The sequence below is a fragment of the Mesoplodon bidens genome (assembly GCF_964165515.1).
Source record: "Mesoplodon bidens genome assembly, chromosome: 15".
In the NCBI taxonomy this organism is placed as follows: Eukaryota; Metazoa; Chordata; class Mammalia; order Artiodactyla; family Ziphiidae; genus Mesoplodon; species Mesoplodon bidens.
In genome coordinates, this window is record NC_138171.1 from 12,807,239 (window position 1) to 12,826,479 (window position 19,241).

At 50.1% G+C, this 19,241-nt stretch overlaps 1 protein-coding gene across 2 annotated transcripts in view; it reads left to right on the top strand.

The window, feature by feature from the left end:
• Positions 1-5,215: 5,215 nt before the first annotated feature.
• PREX1 (phosphatidylinositol-3,4,5-trisphosphate dependent Rac exchange factor 1) overlaps positions 5,216-19,241 on the top strand; it is a 194,495-nt gene continuing 180,469 nt past the window's right edge. The window contains exon 1 of one of the 2 annotated variants that reach the window (XM_081255329.1): positions 5,216-5,568. In XM_081255329.1, the coding sequence (XP_081111455.1) occupies positions 5,356-5,568 (213 nt within the window). In that variant the 5' untranslated portion in view covers positions 5,216-5,355. The remainder of the gene's footprint in view (positions 5,569-19,241) is intronic. The other variant, XM_081255328.1, reaches the window with a different exon arrangement.

Sequence of the window (19,241 nt, forward strand, 5' to 3'; positions counted from 1 at the left end):
GGTTAAGTTTGGAGCACACTGGCATCAAAGATCCAGGTTCTTTCCATCTGTCATTTTTGCCATCTTCAGCTGGTCAGCAATGTCCTCCCTCATGGTGTCAAGATGGCTGCCACACCTCCAAACATCATGGCCTCACCCAATTATAATAGCTAACACTCAGTTGAATATCAGGCAGCATCCTAAGCACTTTGGAGCTATTAAGTATTTTAATCCGCACAATAACCCTGTGAGATAGGAACTCTTATTGGCTCCATTTTACAGATAGATACATCAAAGCCGGAAGAGATTAAGTCACTTGCACAAAGTAACACAATGGGAAATGGTGGGGCTGGGATTTGAATCCAGGCAGCTGGTCTCTAGAGCTACAACAATGTCCAAAGGCTGGAAAAAAAGAAGGTACCATGTCAGTGGCCAAGCCAGGATTGGAACCAAGGGTCCTAAGCATTTCCTTCTCTCTTTCCTCTGGGCTTTCTGGTGGGAATATGATTTGGCAAAGCTCTGGAGCCCTGACTTAATCTGATATCTATTATGTTCAAATCAGACCTTGAACCAGAGCCTTCTGGGGGTATCTGCTTCTAAGAGCAAGGCTTTCTTTGGAGAAGTTTTGACTTGGGGAGTTGTGGGTGGCTCCACCAAGAGTAGCAGGAAGAGAATTGTATTTTGGTCTGAAGAAATGAACCCTGGCCTGCATGTCCAGCCTTGTGTCGGGTTGTCGAGCTGTTCTGTCCAATACCAAGGGTGGAGACGCCTCTCTCCTCTTCTCAGAAAGCTGCTCTTGGTGCTTAGAACGGGGAAAAGACTCTCTGGGCAGCTGGCCTGGCTTACTGAGAACGTATTTGCATTTGAGAAATGATTGGCTGTCCTGGGCAGTCCGATAACTCAGTTCTCACCTGGCTCGTTCAACTTGGGATGGAAAAAACCACCCCTTGTTTTCCCTTGCTTTATCTTAATTCTTATTATCATTTTAAAAAGCAGAGCTTGGGAAGGGGGCGCCTTCAAATCCTGAGCCTGCAGAATCTGAGAGAGTCTCATCAGAGAATAAGGAACTATCTGTCTAATGATTTCAAACAGCATTAACTTCTTCCTCACAATTGTGAAACTTATGCAACAGAAATGAAATGGTATTTCCCGCTATTTGCAAAGTACGTGGTAACAGAAACTCTAAAATTGTCCCTGTAGAAGAGAATTTCCCTATCATTACCATTGCTTTTTTTTTTTCTTGCTGAACTGAGAGCCTTTATTTTTTTTTTCCTCCTTTTTCTCTGTTCTTTTGGTGAATGTTTCCCAGCTATAGCCTATTTTAGGCCCTGCCCTGGAGATAGACAGGGATCTAAGGGCTCCCCACTGAAGATCCTGGAGGGTGGGGATGGAAGTGATGAGGAGGAAGGGAGAAGAGGTCAGGATGACACCAGGATAGATAAAGGAAATCTCCCTGAGCTTTTGATTCCTTAGTCATGTTTGGTTCAGTGAGTTGCTCTGTGCCAGGATTAGCTGGGAGGCAGCCAGCCCTGGACCAAGGGAGTCCCCATTGATCACACCAGTGCTGAGGTCTCTATCTGAGTAATGAGACCTGGGTAGGCAGTGACCTGAGGCAGAGGCCTGGAGGTGCCACCAAACAACCCTGGAGAAGCTGAAAGGATCTCGTTTATTTGTTTGCTTGTTTATTTTATTTTATTTTTTAATAAATTTATTTATTTAATTTATTTATTTTTGGCTGAGTTGGGTCTTGTTGCTGCGTGCAGGCTTTCTCTAGTTGCAGCGAGTGGGGGCTACTCTTCGTTGCGGTGCGCAGGCTTCTCATTGCGGTGGCTTCTCTTGTTGTGGAGCATGGACTCTAAGCACGTGGGCTTCAGCAGTTGTGGCACGCGGGCTCAGTAGTTGTGGCTTGCGGGCTCTAGAGCACAGGCTCAGTAGTTGTGGTGCATGGGCTTAGTTGCTCTGTGGCATGTGGGATCTTCCCGGACCAGGGCACGAACCCATGTCCCCTACATTGTTGATTTGGTTATTGTTTTTCTCCTCCTGCTCTGGATTGGAAGCACCAGGAGGGCAGGAACCTTACCTGCTGTGGTCACTGCTGTATCCCAGCCTGGCACATAGTAGGCCTTCAATAAACACTCATTGAATGAATGACAGAAGGAACTTGCTGTCTTTAATTCATCACTGTCTGCTCCCCCTGCTGGAATGATGCCAGCTCCAGGAGGGCCTGAATGGTGTTAATCTTGTTCACTTCTGCAGTCCCAGAACCTCACCCCATGCCTGGCACATAGTAGGTGCTTGTGGTAGACGGTTCTCTCTTAACAACAAAAGCCTAAGTTGTTCAGGCAGCCATGTCCCAGGAGATGGAGCAGGACTATTCTAAGTTGATGGTGACAACCCTGCTCTTGGTCAGGGAGTATTTAAAGGTGGCCACGTGACCCAGTCTGCCTGTGAAGTGTAAGGGAGAATCTGCTTGCTGCGGGCTTTGGGGCAAGTTTTCTCCCTCTGATAAGAGAGAGGCACAGAGGAGCACCCCCTTTACCCTCTTCTTTCCTGCTTTGGAGTTGTGTTAGCAGGTGATGTGGCCAGTGCAGCAGCCATCTTGTGTCTCTGAGGTCCCAAACTTTGGGAGAAAAGCCACCATGATGAGGATAGCAGGGTCGCAGGTGCCTTGATCCTTGATGATGTCACCAAGCGCTCAACCAGCCTGAGGAGCCAGCCTCCTCTGGACCTCTTGTTAAATAAATGACGTCCTATGGTTTAACCCATCAGTAGCCCGTTTTTCTCCTCCTTGCAGCCAAATGCATACCAGTGGATTCAGCACTCAGTCCACAAGTTGACTGATACTGACTGATACTGACTGACTGATACTGATACTTTGTATCAGTGGTTCTCAACTGGGGGTGATTCTGTCCCTCTGGGGATGTTTGGCAATGTCGAGACACTTTTGGTTGTCACATCTGGGGAGGGAGTGCTACTGGTATCTAGTGGGTACAGTATGACTCTAAATGTCCTACAGTGCACAGGATGGTCCCTCACAACTAAGAATTATCTGGCCCCAAATGTCAATATTCTGAGGTTGAGAAACACTGCTTTACATACATTTTTCTCTTACAAAGATTCCCATTTTACAGAACAGGCAACAGGCTCAGAGAGGTGAAGTGTTTTTTTTTTGTGTGTGTGTGTGTGTGTGTGTGTTGGTACTCGGGCCTTTCACTGTTGTGGCCTCTCCCGTTGCGGAGCACAGGCTCCGGACGCGCAGGCTCAGCGGCCATGGCTCACGGGCCCAGCCGCTCCGTGGCATGTGGGATCTTCCTGGATCAGGGCACGAACCCGTGTCCCCTGCATCGGCAGGTGGACTCTCAACCACTGCACCACCAGGGAAGCCCAGGTGAAGTGTTTTGACCAAGGTCACCCCAGCCAGTTAGATTTGGAACTGGGAAACAAATGCAAGCCAGTTTCATTCCACAGCCAGGATGCTCCCACTATGCTCTCCCCTTGTGGTGGATAGGATTAATTTAAGGACAAGGCAAGTGAGGGTCAGAGAGTTGCTGTGACCAGTTGAAGGTCACAGAGCAGAGTTACACCAGAGCCCTCTTTCCGAGAACCTTGGGAGCCAATCACCTTTTGGACACAATTGATTCCACTACCCAAACCTGGCAGGCTCATCTACCTCACACCCTTGACTACCTGTCCAGGGGAACTTCAGTCACCCAAGGCCCAGATCAAATGTCATCTTGTCCAAGATCACAAAGAAACAGAGCTCTGAGAGGGCAGAAGACACCCCACTCTCTCCTTGTGTCCTTATGCACTTGCAATATTTACCCAGAGGCCATTGGGAGAATAACCCTGGGTGTTCGGAACGGCCTAAAGGATGATTACAGTCTACAGGGGGACATTACATGAATCAGCCAATCCACTGCAGAGACACAATCTCTGGCCCTTGAACAGGGGCAGGTTAGGAACTGTGTGGACAGTATGGAGAGTGGGGCTGGGCTTAGAGGGCTGTTCATACATGCAATATTAATTAATAATAAACATCTATAGAGAAATTTCTAGGTGCTGGGCACTGTTCCAAGTACCCCTATGGATTAACACATAACCCTGTAGGACCCCATTAGCTAGGTACCATGATTATTCCCCCTGTAATGATAACACTGAGGGTCTTGAGGTAAGGATACCAGGGCAAGGTCACCCAAGGAAACTAGCAAGCGCGGGAGCTGGGATTTTAACCTGAACAGGCCCCAGAGGGATCTTTCCTTCACACCTTCTAGTGCGGCAGGTGAAGACATTTGTCTAGCAGTTTGCTGATTATCAAGGTCACACAGAGCAGCCTAGACTAGAAGCCGGGTTTCCAAAGGCCTTATGAGGGCTCGGGGTGTATGGAAGGAGGCACGCGCAGAGCAGCTGCCACTTGATTAGTGACTGGAGAGCAAAGAATAATTTCCTCTGGGAAAGGTTGTAAAGGGCAGGCTCATCTCATGGGGGGCGTAGAAGTTATAAAGAAAAAGAGAAGAAGGAAAGAAAAAGGAAGGGGAAAGAGAAAAGAGAGGGTAAGAGAGAGAACGAGAGAGCCGTGCGTCTTCCTTCCCAAGGTCGTGGCAGCGCCCGAGGGCACCCAAAGGCCTGGGTGTCCCAAAGGCAGGGGCTGGGGTCACCGCTTTCTTCCTGGGGCCGGCGGGGGCGCGCGTGGTGGGGAGGGCTTGCTCCTGCGCGGCTCCGCTGCCAGCTTTTCCAACAGGGTGTTGACTCAGCCCGAGCAGCGGCTGCCGGCGACCGGACCTGCGTGTTTGTGCTGCGCGCGGTGGGTGTCGCGTGTGTCAGGGTGGGAGTGGCGTAGCCCGCGGCGGACGGGGGGGCGCCACGCGTCCGGGCGCGGAGTTGGTGCGTTGGCCGCGGAGGCCGCACTGCTTCGGACTCTCGGGTCTCCGCGGGGCGCCTCGCGGAAGACTCTCGCCCAAGAGCCCCGGGCGCCCAGCTCTGGCCGGGCCGAGCTTCCGACGTAGCAGCCCAGGGCCGCGGCACGTCTCCAAGGGGCCCAGTGAGCGCGCGGAGCGCCTCTGCGGCCCGAGCGCGGCGTGGCACTTGGCAGACGCTCCCTTGGCGGCGGGGAAGGCGGCGGCCTGGCCAGCCGTCTGGGAGCCCCGAGGGCCGGCCCCCTCCCGCCCCTTGTCCAGCCTCCGCGCGCTGCCTCCGCCCCCGGACCGGGCCGCCCGCCCCCAGTCCCGCCTGCTCGCCCGCCGCGCCATGCGCCGGGCCCGCCGCTGAGCCCGGCCCGCCGGCGCGCCCCGTCCGGGATGGGGTGCCTGGACGCCTGAGTCGCTGCTCGGCGCGACCTCCGCGCGGGGGAAGGAGCCGGTGCCGCGCGGCCGCGCTAGGATGGAGGTGCCCGGCGGCAGCGGTCCCAGCGGCGACGGGGCTGGGGACGGTGCCCACCTGGACCCCCGGGCACCCGGCGCCGCTGCACCCATCTCCGGCCAGTGCGCGGCCGCCCGGGAGTCGGAGCGCCAGCTGCGCCTCCGCCTCTGCGTCCTCAACGAGATCTTGGGTACCGAGAGGGACTACGTGGGCACCTTGCGCTTCTTGCAGTCGGTGAGTGTAGCCCGAGGAGCGCGGGGCCAGCCTCCGCTCCGGCCGCCAGCCCCGCTGCGGAGCGCAGGGGCCTCCGGCGCGGGGTGGTCCCCACAACCTGTGGCCATGGCCCCCGGGCGGCGCGAGAATCGCCTCAGACGTGGGGAGGGCGGCCTCCTCCAGAGCTGGGCTGTCGCCTCCCTGGCCGGCCCCGACCCGGGGTCTCCCTGACTCCGTTTCTCCCCACGGCATGCTGCCCTTTTGTCTTTTTCTTTCCCCCTCTCCGCCTTTCAAATAGTTTTAAAATTAGTTACATCCGTGAGGCAGGGTCTCTGGGAGCCAGGCGCCGGGAGCTTGGGCTTGCGGTTTTTTCCCCCGGGGATTTCTTCGACACCTAGTGCATCACAGACTACTCATCTAGGACGGACCCTAGAAATCCCAGAGTCCCTAAGCGCCCAGTAGAATAGGATAAAACCCAAAGCCCGGAGTAGGGACAGAGATCGACAAAACCCCGGGGTAGGACCCCTCTTTCCCGCGCACACGCTTTTGCTGGAGCTTGGGGACAGTGGGTTTCGAACTCACGACTCCGAGGTTCAGTCCCATCCTCCCCATCCCCAACTCCAAGTTGCAAAACCACAGCGTCAGATTCTGTAAAATAACTGAGCGCTTATTATGTGCCAGGCGCTTACGTTTGTCATGAGAAGGTTGAACCTTCACAAGTGGCCCATGATGTAGGGACGAATATTTCCCTCATTTTTTAGATGGGAGAGTTTAGCTCCAGAGAGGTTGAGTAACTTGCCCAGAATCAAACAACTGGTTAATTGGGGATACCGGATTTTGAACCAGGGCAGTCCGAGCCAGTGCTCCAAACCCCTATTCTCGGCTGCATTTCTTTTTTTGTTTCTTCTTCTTCTTCTTTTTTTTCTCTGTGAGAGGGAGGAAGGGGCCACTTCCCTACTCTCCTAGGAAGTGAGAAAAGTGGCTAGGGGGTGGGAGTGGGGTGAGCCTTGCTGGAAATTAGGAGACTCCGAGGGCTTTAATCTCCAAGCCTCCTGCTGGGACCTCATTTACTCCCTTCTCTGCTCTAGGAAGTCTTTTAATCCTGGTTCAGGAAGGGCTGGTTGTGGGGGGGTGGTGGCGGGGGCGGTTGGTGTTTCCTTCAGAAACCCCAGAGCCAGGCTCTACAGCTCTCTGTCTCCGGGGGAAAGAGGGAGACTCTGGCATCCTCTGGGGTCCCCCGTGGCTTGGGGGCGCAGCTGAGGCTGTGTGAGGTCCGAGTTTTAACTCAAGGAGTACAGAGCCCTTCTCTCTGTGAAAAGAGGTGTGTGTGTTGCGGGGTGGATGGGCGGGGAGGAGAGTTGTGCAGAGGCATTGAAAACCATTTGGCTAAGGACCCTTCTAGAAAGGCCTGTGAGAATGAGGCAGGGTTGGCCTTTCTTTCCCATCCCTCCCTCTCTCACAGTTAAAAAAAAGAAAAGAAAAGAAAAGAAAAGAATCTGCTCAGTTTGAAGCTGGCAGTTTCTGAATTAAAGATGTAGACAGCCCTGGTATCTCTGAGCAACGTCAGATTCTAGGGAACTCCTCACTTCTCCTTCTAGCCACTCCCTGCTTCTCAGTCTGGAAGGGAAAGAGGAAAGACGAGCCGATTTTTATATTAATAGGAAAGAAAATATATGTCTTCCTCCCACGTCCTTGCTCTGGATGGTGTGGTGCCTTTCAGAACAGATAGAGATGGCATTTGGGTTAACTGTGGTTTTAAATTGTTCACGTGTAGGGTCTGAGGAAGCTGGAATGATGGAAATTGATTGGAATCAACCATCCTTATTATTAAAGAAACAGGAAAAAAAGATTTCTCTACTTCCATATTATCTCCTTGACACTTTGAATTTGATGAGCTCATCAGTTTTTTTTTTTTTGTTTGTTTGTTTTGTATTGACCTGTCAGTTTTGAGATGAGCTGGTTCCAACTTGGACGTCTTGGATCAGTCGTGCACATGTCCTGGCCTCAGTTTCCCCACTTGTCAAATGAGGGAAGGGGAATCCAGGCTTTCTTTCTGCCTTGTCCTTTTGGGTGTCCCCAAGCTGGTGCCAGAAACAGACTGGTTGTGTAACCTGACTAGCGGTACCTCGTTTGTGAGCTGTAGGAGACCTCTTCTCTCTTGTTTGGCTCCATCAGAAACGGTCCCTAAACAACCCAAGATCTTTCAGTTTTGAAAACCCAGGGCTTAGAGCTTCACGAACTGCTAATTACCAAGGCTTTCCATGGCAGCGAGGCTGGCAGCTTGCAGGTTGTGATTCTCTCCTGTCTTCCCACTCTCTCCTCCCAGCCTTTATACTTACTAAGGGCTTGTTCCCGCTCGGAAGAATGCTGGGTAATCCCTCCCTGCTTTTAATTCCATGTGGCAGAGGCAGGTCTCGAAGGGTTGCCTTGGCCTCCTTGTGTCCCTTGTTTTAAGGTCCTGTCGCCAGTAGAAATGAAGCCTTTGGGGTAGACTGAGCATTGTGCAAAATGCAGAAAAGCCAGTTCTAAGTTCCTGCTCTCGAGGAGGGCCAGGTTCTAGTCAAGGGTGGCAAAATGGGTGTTTACAGAAATCCAAGTAAGAGGCTGGCCTCGAGCCAGACTGCTTGGGGTCGGGTCCTTGGGCTGTGTGACCTTAGGCAAGTGGCTTGACCTTTCTGAACCTCACTTTCCTCATCTGTGAAATGGAGAATGATAATAGATCTTATAGGGTTTTTTTTTTTTTTTTTTTTGCGGTATGCGGGCCTCTCACTGCTGTGGCCTCTCCCGTCGTGGAGCACAGGCTCCGGACGCGCAGGCCCAGCGGCCACGGCCCACGGGCCCAGCTGCTCCACAGCACGCGGGATCCTCCCGGACTGGGGCACGAACCTGCGTCCCCTGCATCGGCAGGTGGACTCTCAACCACTGCGCCACCAGGGAAGCCCCCTTATAGGGTTTTTAAGAGGATAAGTGAGTTATATAAATATATATAAAGCACTTAGAACAGTGTCTAGCAGGTAGTAAGGCATTTCTAAATATTAGTTATTATCATTAATTGTTATATGATAATTAAATATTACAGATGATTAAGATGATAGGATTCTAGCATCTAGCAAGCAGGAGTAGTCAGGGAGGGCTGCCTGGAGGAAGTGAGATGTGAGTCAGCACTGAAAGGAGGACAGGAACTCTGAGTGAATTTCCTTTTGACCATCTACACTCCAGAACCAGTGGCTTTGTTTGGTTCCAGGCCTGGGGCTCTCTGGTTCCGCTAGAATCTCCCCATCATTGCCCACCTCCTTCAGGATCTGGACTGCACCTCCTCCCCTATCTCCGATGGGGACTGATGACTTTGGTGCTGTATTTTGTGTGTTTATTGAAGAGTCATGGAAAGGCAAGGACAGCCCTCTTGTATGGATGCTGGATCTCTCTTGGGGGACCCCATAGAGATTGTGGGAGAAAATGCCCCGGGTTTTGGCTGAACCTTGGATCTCAACATCTGGAAGCCCCGGCTGTGTTGGGTGCACCATGTGTACTCTTGGGCAGTGTTAACAATGATAATAACAATGACAGTCATTACTGTGTAGGAGCTGACACTGATTCATCGTTTACCCTTCTATTGATTCATTTGATCTTTCCAACACCCCTATGAAGGAAGTGCTGTCCTTATCCCCATTGGCAGATGAGGAAACTGAGGCATAGATAGTTTAAGTGAGCTGCCCTGGGTCATGTAGACAGCTGCCAACCCCAGAACTCATGTCCCTAGCCACTTCGCAGACTACCTCTTGCTTATAAAGGGCTTGACACCTGCCTTATTAGGGTGGCAAAACTGGGATTCGAACCCAGGTCTCTGTGACCCTTACCCTCTGCCTATGCTTCCTCTGGTTACTTCCCCTCTGTGACTCCTGTTCTCTCTTCCGCACAACGGGCAGAACTTAGAAGAATGGAAACATCAGGCTGCTGGGTTCCTCCTTTGCACTCTGTGTCTGTTCATCGCGTGAGGGTTGAATGTGGGGCTCTGGAGCCAGGCTGCTGGTGTTCAAATCCTGGCTTTACTCCACACCGCCTGTAGGTGGCCCTGGGCAGGTCACAGCCTACTCTGTGCCTCAGTTTCCCCATCTGTACAATGGGCATAGTATAGCACCTGCTGCATCATAGGGGTGTTGTTGAATTCTCAGTGAGCCTGAGGTTAATGCTCTTAGCACTGTACCAGGCACAAGTAGGTGCCCAGAATGCTGTGCCCAGAATGCTGTGGTGGCTTTTGGGGGGATGTGCAGCAATGGGGGGCAGTTGAGATTGTCTCTTTGGGGCTCAAAGTCTTCCCCCTTAAAGAGAGGCCGGGTGAGCCTTGAACCCACTTGCCTCTTGGTTGGATTGGTTTGGGGTCTCTGCCTGCAAGGGGGGTGGGGGTTCTGATGCCAGGGGTAGGTGCCAGTGGGTCCCCTGATGGGTGTGCTATCCAGCCTGGGCTGATGAGCTGAGAGACTCCTGTGTGGGGAGTGAGTAGTCAGCAGCCCCCCCGAAGGGCTCCCCTTGGCTGAGGACAGAGACCTGTCACTCTCAGGCACCCAGAGGGTCTGCCTGAGCTGGCTGGGCCAGGGTCCCTGAGGATCAGGGGGGTGTGGGCAGAAAGCTCCCAGAATATTTTCTGTGGTTCTGCTTTTGGGGTTAGGAGATGAAAGCTTTTCTTTTCATTGGAGCTCTGCTTGCCAAAACAAGAAACTGTGTGGTTTTGTGTTGTCACTATTTTTTTTTTTTTTAAGATTTTGTAGTGCTAGTCTGACACTAGGGAGCAGTGCTGGGGAGTGGGGCCGGGGGGGGTACGTTTTAAATTCCACGGTCACTGAAACAGAATGACCTAACCAGTGATGTGGGGGGTTTTCACAAGCTTGTGTTGTGCAAAGTAGGATGCTAAGAAGTTCCGTCTTGGGAAAAACACTAACCATAATATGATGTACGTTGTATGTATAACATTACAGGAGTTTGGAGAAAAAGATGGAAAGACGTGTATCTTGTGAAGAAAGGCAAGCAGAAAGATGAAAAAGGAACAAATGTTCTAAGAAAGGCTGTTTGTAATGCCCTTTCCACGTAAAATTATGCATATGTATGAGAATATATTTTTTACAAATCGCCGATGGAAGTAATTGTATTTTCAGCATGATTATTAGATGAATGCAAAGCGATAGTAATAATAATTTTGCTAACATTTATGTAGTGCTAGATGTTTGTAAGCCCCGTATAAAGCATTCTCTGTGTATCAGCTCAAAAGTTCCAGGTATTATTGTGCTTACCATTTTACAAATGAAACAGAGGCACAGAGAAGCCAAGTCAGTTTCCCAAGGTCACACAGCCTGACCCAGCTGGGATTCAAACCCGGGTAGTCTGGCTGCATAGTCCCCATTCTTTACCACTACCCTTAACTGCCCCAACATGGTGCTGTGTTCATGACCCAAATTACTGTCTTTGTGAGGCCTCTGGGCTGCCCAGGTGGGCAAGAATTAAGCCAAAAGGTCCAAATTATCTGAGCTCAGGATGCTAGAGGGCCAGGACCAGGCCACTTTGTATTGGGCTGAACATTTTCAGGAAGCAAGTGAAAATTTTGTGCTGATAAAAACCTAAGCATCAGTAAGAGTTAGATGAGGCCCATCTTTTGTGTATTGCAAACAGAGCTACGTATAGGTAAAGCCATAAAGAAATTAGACTGTTTTTCTCAGCATGTACGTGTATAGGGAGCACCTGCTGTATATTCCGGGCAGTGTTTTAGGCCACAAAGATGCAGCCATCAACAGGGCAAACGTGGTCCTTGTCCTTATGAGAAAGATGACTCAGGGAGGCTAGAACTCGTGCATTTGAATGAGAGCGCTCTTCAAATAAGCATCCCGGACATCCATTCACTATTATTTTGGTGTTTGCTCTTGTGACCATTTCTCTGTCACTTTAAGAAGAGGTGGATGGGGTTGGTGTCCCTGGCTTCTGGAGGCTTCAAGGGGCATCTCTTTCTTAGAGGGTATCCCCCCTTTATCAGGCCAGTGAGCAGAAGAGCTGTTGGGCTTGGGGCCACACCCTCAGGTTAAGAAACCCACATCCTTTCTGTTTTACAGCCGCTCCTGTCTTAAAGCTTTTGCAAGAGTTGAGTCTTTGAAGTAAGCCATGCCTTGCTGCAGAACTTTACCTCCCAGATTTTTGTGATTTCTCTTCTTTTTTCCAATAGACACAGGTTCTCTGGCTGGAACCCCAGTGAGAGGTGGGCAACCAGAGTATGGTGTCCCACTGGCTTTGTTTCGCAGGCACCAGGTGAGGTCAGAGCTGGTTCTTGCCCCAGAATTTAGGAGACATAGAACTTGCGAGCAAGCCAGGGGGTGGAAGGTCTGAGACCCGCCTGGAGGGACCCCCTGAAGCAGTTGCGGCCCCAAGGGGGAGGTGAGCCCTGGTGAAGTGTGGTAACTCTGCAGCTGGTCAGGGTTCCAACCTGAGAGTTCTGGGGAGAGAGGGCTTGGGGGCCTTCTCTGGGGATTTGTGTTTTAGCCTGGATTCAACATCCTCCTTAAACAGGTTCTACAGGGGGCATTTCCAGCCCTAGTACCTGGTCTGGGGTGAATCCCCCCATCTTCCAACCTTCGGCACTATTGACATACTGGGCAGGATTATTCCTTGTTGTGGGGCTGTCCTGTGCATTGCAGGATGTTTAATAGCAGCCTTGGCTTCTACCCACCAGATGCCAGTAGCATCCCCTTCCCCCAGTTGGGACAATCAGAAGTGTCTCTAAACATTGCCACATGTCCCCTGGGGACAAAATAGCCCCGGGCTGGGAATCACAGGCTAAAACCTCCTTTGACCACCAGCTCTGCTTTCAGACCATTTTAGGGCATTTACAGGCCTACATAGCCATGTATAGCATTGATGTGTATGTGTAAATGTGAATGTGTTTACATAAATGGCATGGTACGGTTTGTTCTTTTCACTCCGCAGTGTGTCTTGGGTTCATGGTTAAGAGCACAGACTCTAGAGACAAATGGCCTGGGTTTGAAACCCAGCCCTGTGACCTTGGACAAGTCCTTTTGCCTCTATGAGCCCTGGTTTCCCCATCTGTAAGATGGTCGTAGCCCTCCTAGGGTGGCTGCAGGGATTGAGTGTGGTCATCCACGCACCTGGCACAGCTGAGTGCTGAGGCAGGGTCAGCCTCCCTGAAGTCCTTGCCACAGAAGGAAGCCCTGAGGAAGGAGGGGAGCCCTCCAGCCTCCCAGCCGAGTGTGGAGTTTTAGGTTTATTTTTATTTTCTCGGCTCCTGGAGGACCAGGAGAGGATCTGCCTGCCCGCCCCTCTTTTGTCTTGTGGTCAGACACACAATCGGTGTTTACCCGCCTGGTTCCTTCCCCAGGGTGGAGCTGACAGCCGATCCCTTGTTTCTGGGCCAGGGGAGGTGAGGCTATTTCAGGCTGGCGGGACTAGGGCCACTGAAGGTTGGTAGAGGCAGGTGGCCAGTTGCCACGGAGATCTGAGGTCTTTCCTCCCCTCGCTGGAGAGGGTGGGTGACTTCTGCAAGGGGCTACTCTCAGGAGGGGTAAGGCCAGGGTCAGAGCGCGGTGTGGGCAGTCAGTGCTTACATTCACAAATTCACTTGTTCACTCAATAAACAGACGTTAAGCACCTACTAAGTGCCAGACACTGGGCTAGGTGTTGGCATGTGGCCAGTACAAGATGGACAAGGTTCTTGCCCTCATAGAATCTTCGGACCGTACAAAAAGAGGTCACTTGGGAAAGTGACAAGAGGTGTAATAACGATAAACTAATCCACTGAGGCCCTGCTGTGTGCCAGGTACTATGTGAATTATCTCTTTGGACCCTTGCAACAACCCTCTGAAGTAGACACCACCATTACACCTATTTTGCAGGTGGGGAAACTAAGGCCCAGAGAGGTTGAGTGACTTGCTCAAGTCCACACAGTTTGAGAGTGGGTGCACCAAGGAGAAAATAAAATGGGGATATGTTGGTGACAGGGACGGTGGCATCTATTTAGATGGGGTGGTCAAGAGAGGCCTCTCTGAAGAGGTGGCATCTGAGCTGAGTCCTGTGGCAGAGAAGGAACCAGCTGTGGAAAGAGTCGAGAGAAGTGTGTTCCAGGTAGAGGGAATGGCATGTGCCAAGGCCCTGAGGCAGGACCATGTTTGGCTTGTTTGAGGAATAGCAAGAGGCCAGGGTGACTGGAGGGGAGGTGAGGTTGGCATGGGCAGCGGGGGCCTGGTGGCATGGGCCTCACATACATGGTGAGCAGTTTGGGTTTGAGTCTTAGTGGGCTGAGGAGCCCCTGGGGGGTGAGATGGCTTCCTGCTTCCCGGGAGGGAGGGGGCACCCCTTGTTTTCTGTTCAAGAAACTGCTTTGTATGATTAAAAACTGTTAGGTGGCACCTTGGACTCCACCCTCACTTACAGCCATCATAACAGCACTTTGTCTGGTGTCAGCTCTCACCCCTGCCCTTGGGGGAAATGTCTTTTTCAGACCCACTTCACAGATGAGGAAAACTGAGGCACAGAGGGTAACTTGCCCAGGGACACACCATCTGGAACTGGCCGTCGCCTCCTCTGCTCTCACCCTTGCCTCCCATGGTCTGTTCACCATACACAGCCTGAGGAGTCTACTTAGCACTTAAGTTAGGTTGTGCCGCTGCACCGCTCAAAGCCCTCCCGTAGCTGCCACCGCCCTCAGAGTAAAAGCCACGTCCTTAGAGTGGCCTGGAAGGTTCTGCATGTTCTGCCCCTGTCCCTTCTCCCATCCCTCTCCTAGTCATCTTTTTTTCTCAATACAGTTTTTTTTCTTTAATTGAGATGTGATTCATACATGGTAAATTTTACCCCCTAAAGCGTACAATTCTGTGGTTTGGGGTGTATTCACAAGTTGTGCAATCATCACCGCCATCTAATTCCAGAATCTCCTGTTGGCCCTTTCTCAGATGCACCTGGCATGCTCCTGCTTCAGGGTCTTCTCACTTGTTCTTTCTGGAATGCTCTTCCTCCAGTATCCCTGTGGCTCACTCCTTCAGGCCTCTGCTCAAACGTCATGGTCTCCATGAGGTCTTTTCTGACCACCTCCCCCCAACTTCTAATTTGAAATTGTACTCCACCCCCACTCACCACTTCCTGTCTCCTTTTCTCTGGGTGGTTTTTAATTTATCCTGTCTCTCCAGCACCAAGAACAATGCCTAGCACATAGTAGGTCCTTATTAAATATTTGTTGAATGAAGGGAAAAAAAAGCCTCTCCTCTGTATACATGTTAATATATTTTTTAAATAATGTGATTATCTTGATTTATATAACTGCTAAATATTTTTGTGTGGACTTTTGGGGTCCAGGGTCTGGCCCAGACTGTCTGGGTCTGAATTGTGTCTCTGCCCCTCAGTGGTTGTGTGGCCCTAGGCAAGGATCTTCCCCTCTCTGGGCCTCAGTTTCCTCATCTGTAAATGGGTTGGGACACTTTGCTCAGTGTCTGGGACATGGCCAGGCTCCAGTCAATGGTGGTCGTTCTTTCATTAAAATTATTATTATATTTTAAATTCTTAGTATTTCCCTATTTTTTGTACAAGGACAGTTACAGGGCCTCATCTTGAAAAAAGTGCCTCAGATCATTCCTGGGGCTTGAAATAAGCAACTGAATTCATTTTGACCAAGTGGCCCCTTGCCCCGGACTCCTGGTCTCTGTACTCTGAAGGCAGTTGGGAACAAGGGCATCTCTGGGATGACTGGCATTTGGAGCTAGAAGAGAATAGCCATCTCCTTCCCTAAGGAACCCACTCAAGGATAGAAAGAAAATGGTCAACTTCTCAAAAATGCGTTAAGGCCCCCCCAGCACCCCACTCTGAGGTCCCTCCACAGATTTGAGTAGACATGGAATAAACCATTCCCTACTTCCTGGGTGAGGCTGTTACACATCCTGCTTCCTCTGCATTCTCACAGTTGTGCAGATGAAGAAACTGAGGCCCAGAAATGTGAGGCCACTTGCCCAGGATCACAAAAGAAGACGTATCCGTTATCTATTGCTGCGTAACAAATTACTCCACAGTTGGTCGTTTGAAGCAGCCCTATTGATAATCACCTTGCAGTTTCTGTGGTCAGAATTCCGGGCATGATGTAATTGGATTTTCTGCTCCAGGTCTCACGCGGCTGCAGTCATGGTATTGGCCAGTGCTGTGGTCTTGTCTGAGTCTTGGGGGCCTCTGCTTAGGTTCTTGGTCGAATTTAGTTTCTTGTGGCTGTAGGACTGAAGTCCCCATTTTCCTGCAGGCTATTTGCTTGTGATGACTCTCACCTCCTAGAGGCTGCCCTCGGGTCCTTGTCATGTGCCCCCTTAAACATGGCCCCTTCCCATAACCTAATCACAGGAATGAACTCAGCTGCATGGTCCCACCTATTCAAAAGGAGAACAGATGCTCCAGGGCATGTACACAAGGGGGCAGGACACCTGGGGGCCATCTCAGGCTTCTGCTTACCACCATGGTAGGTGGTGGATTTGAACTCAGATTGATTCCAAAGTTCATGTTCTTGACTACTGTATGTTGTTTTTTCCCCCAGAATGGACCCGAGTGAGGTGGATTGATTGGTTGGTGGAGTCATTGGGTTCATTTTAAGCGAGATGGCTTAAGTGGGATGTCGGTGGGATGCCACTTCCCTCCCTGGCAGGACCTGGTCTCTCTAACACAGACCCCTGGTATGTCTTGAAGTGATTTGCTGATTGGGTTGTTGAGGATGAGCCCGGAGCATCTGCTCCCCTAGGTCCCCTCCCCCCTCCTAGTGGGGGTTTAGGCTCAGACCTGGCCATGGGGCAAGTGCCTGATGGCTCCCTCCTTTAGGAGACATTTGTGTCATATGTTGTCACCCTAAGGGTGGAACAGGGATTGCGGCAGCCATGCTGGTTGGTATTGATTTCTAAATATTGGGGCTTTTTCAGATAACTTACTATTTAGTGATTTTTAATTTAATTCTGTTGTGCTCAGAGGATATGCTCTGTGGATTTCCAGCCCTTTGAAATGCTGGTTTACAACCCAGCATACGTCTGCCTTAGTGACCATTCCCTGTGCACTGGAAACGAATGTGTGTAGGCAGACCTCAGAGATATTGTGGGTTTGGTTCTAGACCACCGTAATAAAGTGAATATCGCAATTCAGGGAATCACACTAAATTTTTGGTTTCCCAGTGCATATAAAAGTTATGTTTAGGGCTTCCCTGGTGGCGCGGTGGTTGAGAGTCCGCCTGCCGATGCAGGGGACACGGGTTCGTGCCCTGGTCCAGGAAGATCCCACATGCTGCGGAGTGGCTGGGCCCGTGAGCCATGGCCGCTGAGCCTGTGCGTCCGGAGCCTGTGCTCCGCAGTGGGAGAGGCCACAACAGTGAGAGGCCCGTGTACCGCAAAAAAAAAAAAAAAAAAAAAGTTATGTTTACACTATACTGTAGTCTATTAAGTGTGCAATAACATTATGTCTAAAAAAACAATGTACATACCTTAATTAAAAAATACTTTATTGCTAAAAAACGCCAAAACAATTGCAATAGTAACATCAGAGATCACTGATCACAGGTCACCATAACAAATATAATAATGAAAAGGTTTGAAATATTGTAAGAATTACTAAAAGTGACCCAGAGACATGAAGTAAGCAAATACTGTTGGAAAAATGGTGCCTACAGACTTGTTCGACACAGGATTGCCACAAACCTTCAATTTGTAAAAAACACAATATTTGCGAAGCATGATAAAGTGAAGCATGATAAAACGAGGTCTGCCTGGACTCCTCTGTTGTTGGGTAGAATGTTCAGCAAATGTCGTTTAGATCAGGGTGGTTTATAGTGTTGTTCAGGTCTTCTGTGTCCTTACCGACTTTTGGTCCCCTTGTTCTACCAGTTACTGGTAGAAGTCTCCAACTATGGTTGTAGGCCTGTGTATCTCTTCCTTGAATTCTTTCAGTTTTACTTTAAAGTCCTTTTGTTAGAACATACACGCTTATGATTATGTCTTCCTGATGAATTGAGTCTTTTATCATCATGAAATACTGCTCTTCACCCCGATAATGCTCATTGTCTTGAAGTCTCTTTAGTCTGATATTAATATAGCCACGCCAGCTCACTTATGCTTTCTGCTTTCCGTCTCTTTCCTGTTAGCCTCTTTGTGTCTTTATATTTCAAGTCCATCTCTTACAGGCATCACAGAGCTGAATCTTGCTTTTTTATCCATACTGACAGTCTGTGCCTTTTAATTGGACTATTTAGCTCACATACATTTAATGTAATTACTGACAGGGTTGGGTTTAGGTCTAATATCCTGCCATTTCATTCTGGTTTGTTTGATGAGGCAATGGCAATCAAAAAGGATCTCCTTCTTCCCCGTCCCCATTGTGCTAAAGGTAAGGGGACCAGGAAATTGAGGTTGATTGAATCCAGACTCCTTGCTGTGGCTTACAAGGCCTCTGTGATCTGGACTCTGCTCACCATGCCAACCTCATCTCTCCCTACATTCACTATGTCCTGGTCCCATCAGCTTTCTTTCTGTTCTTGAACTTGCTAGGCTGGTGAACCTTTTCATTTGCTGTTCCTCTTGCCTGCATCACCTTTAACTGTGCCATGCATAAGGGGTCCTTCCCTCTTGTTCAGCTGTAACTCCGGTGTCACTTCCTCAGAGAGCCTTCAAGTCACGGTCTCTGTATCACCACACCTGTTTTCTTCTTGGTACCTGTCACTCCCTGAAATAATCTTGTCTGTTTACTTGATTAGTGTCTGTCTACTCCCCTAGGATATGTCATATGGTCTGCTGTGTTCACTGACACCCCTCCAGCACCTAACACATAATGGGTGCTCTGTTAGTATGAGTCGAGGGAGTGAATGTGTGAGTGAAAGGGATCGAATGTATATATATATGTCCATGCCTCTCTTTCGCTTTGTCACAGCTTACCCTTCCCCCTCCCCATATCCTCAAGTCCATTCTCAAGTAGGTCTGTGTCTCTATTCCTGTTTTACCCCTAGGTTTTCATGACTTTTTTCCCTTAAATTCCATATATATGTGTTAGCATATGGTATTTGTCTTTCTCTTTCTGACTTCCTTCACTCTGTATGACAGACTCTCGGTCTACCCACCTCATTACAAATAGCTCAATTTCGTTTCTTTTTATGGCTGAGTAATATTCCATTGTATATATGTGCCATATCTTCTTTATCCATTCATCCGATGATGGATACTTAGGTTGTTTCCATCCCCGGGCTATTGTAAATAGAGCTGCAATGAACATTTTGGTACATGACTCTTTTTGAATTATGGTTTTCTCAGGGTATATTAGGCAGCTGAGTTTGAGATGCATCTTGTAGTTTGTGGGTGGTCCTTCTATTCTCTGAGGTGAGTAGAGGGGGAGAAGGTTGTTGTCTCTTAGAGAGGGTGACTCTCTTATCCTGACTTCCATTTCCTGTGGCCTGTGGGCACTCATTCTCTTTTCCTTTGCAACATCAGCTGTTGAACTGGAGGTTGCCACATTCATCTGTCCTACTTCCTGAATCTTGTTCTGTACTTATGCTCCTTTGGGAGATCCTGGGGTGCAAACCCCAGAGAGGAAGCAGTGAGCTCCTACAAGGGTGTTAGGGGTTCCCTCAGCTACCCAGTAGCTCAGCTACTGGGGCCTCCTCTTGGACTTCAGGATCCTGGTACCATCCCAGTCGGGCTTGGTGT